This window comes from Carassius carassius, chromosome 2 (genome assembly GCF_963082965.1).
Source record: "Carassius carassius chromosome 2, fCarCar2.1, whole genome shotgun sequence".
NCBI classification, from domain to species: Eukaryota; Metazoa; Chordata; class Actinopteri; order Cypriniformes; family Cyprinidae; genus Carassius; species Carassius carassius.
This window is the reverse complement of record NC_081756.1, coordinates 12,167,875-12,177,304: the sequence shown is the minus strand read 5'-3', so window position 1 is coordinate 12,177,304 and position 9,430 is coordinate 12,167,875. Positions and strand designations below refer to the sequence as shown.

Sequence of the window (9,430 nt, the reverse complement as noted above, 5' to 3'; positions counted from 1 at the left end):
CATGCCCATGAGAACCAATACTCTCCTTAATGAAAAACATGGGTAAAGTGGAAAAATTGTGCTCTCTCATATAGGCTACAGATGGTCTTGAGATTGTTCTGATCAGAATAACTTATAAAGTGCAAGACCGAATCGTCTTCTAATGCATTTACTGCCACAATCATGTCATAAAACATCTGGTTGAACTGTAACAAAAGCTTAAGCACACACAGGATGAATCTTTTGATCAAGTGGCTGTTGATAAGAGACAGTTAAAGTAACCATCCTTTTTTCTCCTCCACAACTTTTCATAATCTTTTAAAAATACAGATAATCTAGATTGCCATTTCACTATTATGTATGTGTTAAAAAGAAAAAACCCTAAAAGCTTTTCATTTCAGTTCTTTAAAAAAAAGGCATAGGCCACAGTATCATACAAGCACATGATGGCTTGTTTCATATGAATGTAGATACAAACACAAACAAAAGTTTTATTTCATGTATCTGCTTTATCTTTTGGTTTCCACTATTTTGAATGCACTGTATTCTGGTGGGGGATTTTTTAAAGATTTTACAGGGTTAAATTGTATATACAGTATAAACATAGTGTGCTTTCTTGTGAATGCAATTATGGGAACAAAAAAGACGGAATTCTTAAGTGCCTCATGGTGTGTATACTTTCCCTAGTAGCATTGCATTAGCATGGAAGTTTTTTGCATCATCACTGTGGTTGCTATCAGCAGCAATCTTGTCACACTGAACATATTTACTTCCAAGGTACTTCCCTCTTTAGTCCTCATTTTGAATTTTTCTGAACATTTATGTGATTGTTGTCATATTTTTCTTAATGCTTCATTTTAGTTCAGAAAACAAAAATAGTCCTGACAAAGACATGTTGTCTTTCGTTGTGGCTCTCTCCCACCAACTAATATACACTTTTCCTCTCAGTCTACCAAAGAGAACAATGTGTGAGTGTTTTTCCCATGTGACAACACAGTATGTTAGCCCCCTCTGGCTCACAGTGAGGAGAATTTCAAACAGTCCCGGGATAGGAAGGTCATAGGGATTGCCAATAATTTTCTCTACTAGGAAACGGTCTTCATCAAGCTGTGTTTTAAGGCATCCTGCATGTTCTATCTAACCAGTTAAAAGTTATTACTCCAGTCTTCAGTGTCACAAGATCCTTCAGAAATCATTTTAGTAGTCAAAAATTCACAATTTATTCACAGTTAAAAAATAATATTTAATGTCTGTATATTTTATATTTTAAATTACATTTTTTTTAGGATACTTTGATGCATAGAAAGTTCAAAAGAACAGCATTTTTTTAAAATATAGAAATATTTTTTTATATTATAAAGATCTTTATTATCACTTTTGATCAATGTGCCCTTGCTAAATAAATGTTATTTACTGTACTTCAAAAAATATATATATTATTTACTTTCCCCAGACGTTTGAAAGTACATGTGAATTAGGTCAACCAATAGACATCTGCCTAAATTGACCAGATTATTTCACACAGCCTCAATAGGTCCTTATGACAGCGTAACTTTATACTTTTGTATATAAAAAAAATCCTTTAGAAATTCTCTCTAACTTTTTGTTTAACATTTTAAAGAAAAGCCAAACAAGTCTATGCATTAAAAAAGCTGGTATACAATGAAACCTGTTTAAAGATTTCTGACCATTCTTATGTACTACATCTTTTGAAGACTGCAGGGGTGTATGGTGCTCTCTAGTGGGGACTGAGATGATGTTGTGACTGAAATGGCCTTCAGAAGCGGCTAACTTATGTACAGCGCACTTCACATTTTAATTCTTCATAGTTGGTATCAATCCTAAATTTAGATTAAAAAAAAATATAATAATTACATCTGAGGGCAGTGCATTTAGTTCTTTTGCAGGTGAGCTGGGGTGAATGCTAAAGGCAGGAGCTCTCTGAGACTGGTCTTCTTATAGGTTCCATCTGGCTTAGTGAGGTAAATGTCCCATTCTGTGCCAAACTAATACAACACAGGGTTGAAAAAGAAAAAAAAGAGCAAGTGAGAGGAAAGGATTTTAAAAAGCTGAGATAAATGGAAAAAAATTCAAAAGTAATTACTGTCATTATATGTGATCAAATATGTAGCCATACCTCCATTAATACCTGTCGACAAGCACCGCAGGGTCCCACAAAACTATCTTTGATATCACTGTTGGTGAGATGAAAAGGATTCTTTAAAACACCGTATTTTTCGGACTATAAGTCGCACCTGAGTATAAGTCGCATCAGTCCAAAAATATGTCATGACGAGGAATAACATATATAAACATATATAAGTCACACTGGACTATAAGTCGCATTTATTTAGAACCAAGCACCAAGAGAAAACATTACCGTCTACAGCTGCGAGAGGGCGCTCTATGCTGCTCAGGGGTAGGCTTCAGGAGCACTGAGCAGCATAGAGCGCCCTCTCGTGGCTGTAGACGGTAATGTTTTCTCTTGGTTCATTTCTCTCGGTTCATGTCAAATTAATTTTGATAAATAAGTCGCACCTGACTATAAGTCGCAGGACCAGCCAAACTATGGATAAAAGTGCGACTTATAGTCCGGAAAATACGGTACTAAATATATATTCTCTGTTCAGTAAGTCAGCCTGTATTGGGAATATATGATATACCATGTGACAGCTATGGCTGTAAATCTTCGGTAGCCTTCTGCGACCGCTCTCTGTATCGCAGTTCTCTCCGCACATACAGTAAGACCATAGGAGGCATCCTCAACATTACAGCCTAAAACACATAATGGAAGTCATGAACACTCTGAGAGCATAAGATGATAAAATGCTGTGGAATCATGTTGGTTCAGTCAAATAAAATAAATAATCATGTGCATCGGCCTACCGGTGATAATGGCGCCCCCTGTCGTCAAAACGGCAGCACCGACTGGAAACCTGCTGTGCTTTCTCGTGCCTGCAAGCATTTTGCTACTAGTTCCGCAACTTATTCACAAAAGTTAAGCCCGTTCATGACGAAACAACAAAAGAAAGGACAAAATAACGGGAGAAAATAAAAAGGCGCGTCAATATACCGCAGTTTTATGAACAGTTGTTTTTACCTCGACAGAGATAATGACATTTCTTGGAAGGGGGCTGTGACAGGACAACTGACCTCGAGCAAGTGCTGTGGGTGGGGCAAAAACGACCCTAACAACCCTCTAAATTCATAAATACATGAAAAAATAAATATTTTTGATAATTTAGCACGTGTTTTAATTTTGATATTTACAACTGTTCATTATAAAAAATATATACTGACATATACAAAAAATAGCTAATGTTAAAAAAAAATAGAACAATACCGCTTTTAAAAATGCATTTAATAAGATCACTCAGTATAAATAATACAGGGCATTTTCAGAGCATTACTGGAATGTATCTACAAGTCTGCATCTAAATTTGAGCATACTGTTCTATTGGTGAAAGCATAGGTTTTAAAATGATATACAAACCAAACAGAGACAGTATAAACACACAAAGATAGCCTAGATTGTTAATCCAAAATGCAAACAAATACAGGGTTCTCTGACAGTGGTCTCTGGTGGGAACATAGTTGGGAGGATATATGGAGTAAATCCAGTAGGTACCTGAAAGAACAGAATGAGAACACCATTGGTTTTAGTTTCACTATTATTTATATATACATAAATAAGAATAAAAATGTTATATTGACACTGAGCTGCCACTACCAGTAATGTAAATCTCTTTCCCTCACCAGCAAAGAACCAGCACACAATGAATAGGAAGAGCATAAAGCTGAAGGCACTGCAGAACCGTGCCAGCAGACAGTCATCCAAAGTGTTCCTCAGGTACATGACCAACAGTAAAAGCAAACCAGTCACTCCAACCACAGTCACATAGATGGAGAGGTTTGGCTGAACAGGGCACTCATGAAAATGAATTGCTCCTAGAAACATTAATCCAAACAGCCATAAGTAAAAAAAACAAAAAACAAAAAAACAACAACAGGCTTCTAGTGGTGCGATAAAGCTTCTCCTCTTCTTTGATAATTGATATACACTTATTAATTAAAAGCAAGCATTTACAGCACTAATCATCTTTTCAATATTTTATACTGTAAACATAAACTGCTCTTTACCTAATCCAGTAGCTGTTATCAAAATCATCCATGCAATCATGTTTATCATCACTGGAAAAAAAAATAAGAAGAGTTGTATTTTTGTATTTTTTTTGGTTTATTAGTTATTGGGGAAATATATATATATATATGCACACACACACCATTTTAAAGCTTTCTTGATATTCTTACCAATTAAAGATTTTCTGGCAGCTGTCTCAGTAGTCTCCATCTTCAATAATTTCTTAAATAGTTCATAAGAATGTAATTTTTATATTAGAAAAATAAATAAAATAAAATAAAAATGGCCTCATAGGCTTTCAAATATGAGGAGAACTCTCCCAAAATTAGCTTTATTATGAAGATGGGAACAGAATATTGAAGTTAAAGCGGACAGAGCTGCTCGGAGTCAACCAGTATGTTTTCACAGTTCTGTGGTCAGCAGACTGAGCCAGTAGCTTTAAAAACACTTCCTTTGGCAAAATGTTGAGAAACTGTTTTTGCAAACCCAAACTGAAGCATAGCAACCACCTTTTTGCCTCTATGTACATTTTTATTTATATAAAAAAATTAGGTTAACAAAATTTGAGTAGTATGACTATTACACATTGCGGTGACAGTATATATTGGATTTATATTGATATTTTTCAAGTTGAGCTGTACATTATCTTCAAGCCTAGGCCTTGATTTTGAACTGGATGTAAATATATAATTATACAGGTGATCTCAAAACAGGTGATTTTCTGTAGCCCTATACTAGAAAATAGGATATAATATCAAGGTCATGGATTTGATTCTTGGGGAACACAATGATCAAATGTATAATTAAATTGTAATTTGAATTAAATCATGCATATTACAAAACATCTTATGCTTGTTGCTGAGAGTTTGAAGCCAATGACTGTGGCCTTTGGCAAGTATTCTTTACACAGATATAAAGCACTGAAAATCCACTACAAAGCAGCAGGACAGCCAAACAGCCATAACAGACTGTATTCAACCAGAATGCAAAGAGGTACAGAGTTTTGTTGCAGTAGTTCTGTCCATTTGTTGGGTCATAACTGGGTGGATGTACAGAATATATCCAGACACTCCCTGGAATACACAGAGAAAGCTTTAGTGGAGTTAAATATTAATTTGATATCTGTGAAATTTAAACAACAAAATTAATATTCTTTTTTTATGTCCTTCTCTATTTTAAATGTATTTTTGCAAATATTTTCCAGTTTAATTTAAAGGGTAGTCCACCGATCGTCAAACAGCTTGTTACAATGTAGTTTAGGTAAATGGACAAAGTGTATTATTTTTCTATGATATCTGCACAGAGATATTCATGTCAGCAAAAGTCTGCTGGACTTTTGTGAAAACTGCAGCTTGTACTTCTGCATTTTGTATTCCCTGCTCTTAAGCCTTATGGGTATTATGGGTGTTGAAGTTTTCCTACCTTTTAGCCACAGACATTTTCCCTCTGTGACACCAATTAAAAAAACAAATTAAAGCCCCATTTTGCCAGTGGTTAATTATGCCTTGGCATTATGGCACTAGACTACACATTTTATTTTTTAGCTGCAGAGAATGTTTAACCTTCTTTCACATGCATTTCTCCATTATTTTTCCTATAAAATACCATCACCCCTCCTTCTGTAACTCCTGTTTGACAAATATGTGACCCTGGACCACAAAACCAGTCTTAAGTGTCAATTTTTCTAAATTTTCTTTCCATTGATGTATGGTTTGTAGGAATAGACAACACGTGGCTGAGATACAACTATTTGAAAACCTGGAATCTGAGGGTGCCAAAAAAAATTATAATAATCAAATTACTGAGAAAAATCACCTTTAAAAGTTGTCCAAATTAAGTTCTTAGCAATGCATATTACTAATCAAAAATTAAGTTTAGATATATTTATGGTAGGAAATTTACAAAACATTTCCACGGAACATGATAGCCTATTTGCTTAATATCCTAATGATTTTTGGCATTAAAAAAAATAAAAAAATAATTTTGACCATAAAATGTTTGTTTTTTTGGCTATTGCTAAAAATATACCCCAGCGACTTAAGACTGGTTTTGTGCTCCAGGGTCACATATACTCACCTGTGATGAACCAGCAGACAACAAATAGGTAGAGGATGGCGCTGACGGAGGTGATCAGGATAGACAACAGCAGCAACTCAAAGGCATCCTTTGCAAGTGTACCACACAATAAGCCCAGGCTTACTATCAGAACAAGCAAAACAAATACACCAAATACTATAAGGTAGACTGGGATGTAATGCTGGACAGGACAGTCTCTCAGAAAGTAGGCCCCTAAAAAATAAAAAAAAGGCAGGTTTGGTTTACAAAGGCAATGTTTCTAGCACAGACAACAGTGAATAATGAGGTAAAAATGCATGATTTACCAATTCCAATGGCAGCAATTATAACCCCCAGAACAACAACAGTCAGTACCACTGAAAAATAAACAGATTGCTCAGACAATAATAATGTTTACATACTTTGTCAAGTATACACTAAAACTAGAAACATTTGAGAGAGTGAGAGAGAGAGAGAGAGAGAGAGAGAGAGAGATGTTATATTAGTTTAACAGATAAAAAGACATCATATTCTTACCAAACAGTGATGTTAAAAATGGTGATGGCTTTGAATCGTCCATTCTCAGAATGTATGATAGTAACTGAATATGAACTATTACTTTGTTTAAAAATAAGAAAAATATAAGATATCATTAGACATTAAACTATGTCGATTATTAAAATGGAATACATGGCTCTAAGGATAATTAAAAGTCCCTCACTTCAGCGTAAATGTTGACAAAAGTTTACTCTTGCGTCTCCTGTCAGGCTTTAAACAGCATAACTGTGTAGTGTGTTCACCTCATAACATTAAGAATGGCGAAATTCTTCTTTATGTGTCTTACTTAAAGTAGCTAGGATTTCCAGTATTTCCTAACTTACAATTAACCCCTTGAGTCAAAACCTAGCGTTATGTTACATCAGAGTGAAACTCGTTTCCGCGGTGAGCCACATGCTTTCCACTATGAAGCGGTCTTATTAAAGCGAAAGGAAACATTTCATTACTAATTAGCCTCCACCAAAACCGTCAGTGAGATCATCTTGGTGTTATTGTAAAATGACCTCAAGAGAAGTAACACACTAACGATGACATTAAATTGGCAGTAAAGACATTTACAATATTACAATACACTACCATTTCAAATAAGTGCTGTCCTTTTTAACTTTCTATGCTTTAAAAAAATAAAAAAATAAAATCAGCATGTTAGAATCAGAAATTCACACACACAAACGTTTTAAAATTGCTCTAATTAACGGATTTCTTGCTTGAGCATAAAGTACTTCTTTAAAACCACTGAAAACCTTAATGACCCCAGACTTTCGAACGAAAGGGTCTTCTGCTTTTCCAAATTGCGCAAAATTGTTTGCATGTGAAATCTTCTGCTTTCTCCTCAGTAGCCTTTATCTGAGAAAAGACATTACCAGCCGGATATATGCATCTTGTATATTGTTGTAGTTTTATATATGTTCTAAATATTTGTCAGGATGCTTTATGTCCTTGGCGTATGTCCAATAAACACACTATGATACCCTATGCCATGAACCAGTGTTCTCTTTACTGTCTTACTTCTACATCAACCCACATGCGCCTCTCAGGCCAGAGCAATCAATCAATCACACATCAAACACACAAGTCAACTTAGTCTACACAGAGTATCTCACTCAAATCCACCACATCCCCTTTTTCCAAATCAAAAAAAGATATGATTTTTACATTCAAATTTACTTAACTCAGATCTCCTCATTTACGTATTAAAGCCTATACAACAGTGACTTTAGCTGAACTTTAGCATCACTAACCAAACCTTACATTTAGAACATTACTAACTTGTTCAATTACATTTTGCCATTATGTCATAGAGAGCTGTTTTGCTTCCTCTACTCTCTCTTAGGTTTTTTTTTTTTTTTTTTTTTTTTTACATGTCCATGACATAATCATTATATCTCTTTGGCCGGATTACTGTTCTACCACTTCTAGTGTGGCATGCTAGATACTCATCCACCCTTTCCGGCGCAATCTCAGATGCTTGGTCAGGTTGTCGCGGTGTCTGAGTCGGTACTTCCTCCACTTATCCGTCAGGATCAACATTGTTGAACAGACTTCAATGTATTTTCCTCAAGTGGCGCCTGTTTCTCCTGAATGCCTTTCCAGCTGGTGTCTGCACCGTGTATGACCGAGGCTCTCTTATGCACCACCACAGCGGGCTTCCAACCATGTCTGGTCTGCTTGTGTACTGTAGTGCCAGGAGGTAGCTCAGGTAGTGTCTTGGAATTATGGTTGTATTGATACCTCATTCGTGACTGCAAACCCACCAGCCTCTTGTGTACAGATTGTGGGGTCGACTGTTGGAGCACGGCACTAGAACATGGGATTGTGCTCCGTAGGACTCCTCCCATTAACATTTGTGCATGGGACTCATTCAGGCCTGTCACTGGAGTGTTTCTCAGCAACAGCAGCACTAGATGTGGGTCTGTGCCTGTTTGTAGTGCTTTCTTTAGTGCATGTTTGACAGTCTTTATTGCCCTTTCTGCCAGTCCATTTGATTGAGGGTATCCTGGGCTGGAATGTGTGAGCTTGAAATCCCATGATGCTGCAAATGACTTCATTTCGTAACTTGCAAATGGAACATTGTCACTCACTATTTCTTTCGGGATACCATGTCTGGCAAAAACAGATTTCATTTTCAGTATGACTGTGTGGGCTGACTTGTCTGACAGGTTGAGGACCTCAGGATATTTTGACAAATAGTCCACCATCAATAGAAAAGACTGGCCTCTGAACTCAAAAATGTCCACACCAACCTTCAACCATGGTAGATCTGGAACATCGTGTGTGATGAGCGTCTCTTTCTGCTGTCCACCATCATCTCGATGTCCCGTGACATCCCAGGCCAGTAGATGGATTTTCTTCCTTTGGCTTTTGTTCTCTGGACACCTTGATGAGCTATATGCAGTTTCTCTAGAATTACTTTTTTGAATGTGTGAGGTATAACTATTTTGACTTTACCTTTTCACACAGATCCTGCAGGACTTGGTCAGCTGCAGTGGCCTCTTTTAATTGCTGCACAGTCTGTGGACTCAGTGCATCAGTGTCTTCCAAGCCATGCATGACTTTCTCATTATAGAGATCTCCAGCCTCATCAACCTCTTTGCTCGCAGTCGCACGTGATAGCGTATCAGCTATATACATGGGCTTGCCCGGTGTGTATGCTATGTTCAGATCATATTTCTGCAATTGTAGTAGCATTCGTTGCAA

General features: G+C 36.4%; 1 protein-coding gene and 1 long non-coding RNA gene across 3 annotated transcripts in view; both read right to left on the bottom strand.

Annotated features, from left to right (window-relative positions):
- LOC132096817 (cytidine deaminase-like) overlaps positions 1 to 3,046 on the bottom strand; it is a 13,043-nt gene extending 9,997 nt beyond the window's left edge. The window contains exons 1-4 of one of the 2 annotated variants that reach the window (XM_059502454.1): positions 2,866 to 3,046; positions 2,643 to 2,754; positions 2,117 to 2,174; positions 1,855 to 1,985 (exon numbers count right to left, since the gene is read on the bottom strand). In XM_059502454.1, the coding sequence (XP_059358437.1) occupies positions 1,872 to 1,985; positions 2,117 to 2,174; positions 2,643 to 2,754; positions 2,866 to 2,944 (363 nt within the window). In that variant the 5' untranslated portion in view covers positions 2,945 to 3,046 and the 3' untranslated portion in view covers positions 1,855 to 1,871. Of the gene's footprint in view, positions 1 to 1,771; positions 1,986 to 2,116; positions 2,175 to 2,642; positions 2,755 to 2,865 lie in introns of those variants that run through there. The other variant, XM_059502445.1, reaches the window with a different exon arrangement.
- Positions 3,047 to 3,426: 380 nt separating this feature from the next.
- LOC132096802 (uncharacterized) lies at positions 3,427 to 6,798 on the bottom strand. Its single transcript, XR_009422619.1, has 7 exons — positions 6,713 to 6,798; positions 6,502 to 6,552; positions 6,197 to 6,409; positions 4,291 to 5,193; positions 4,120 to 4,170; positions 3,736 to 3,927; positions 3,427 to 3,607 (listed from the first exon to the last, which is right to left on the bottom strand). It is a non-coding gene; the product is annotated as an uncharacterized LOC132096802 (long non-coding RNA).
- Between the last annotated feature and the right edge of the window lie 2,632 nt (positions 6,799 to 9,430).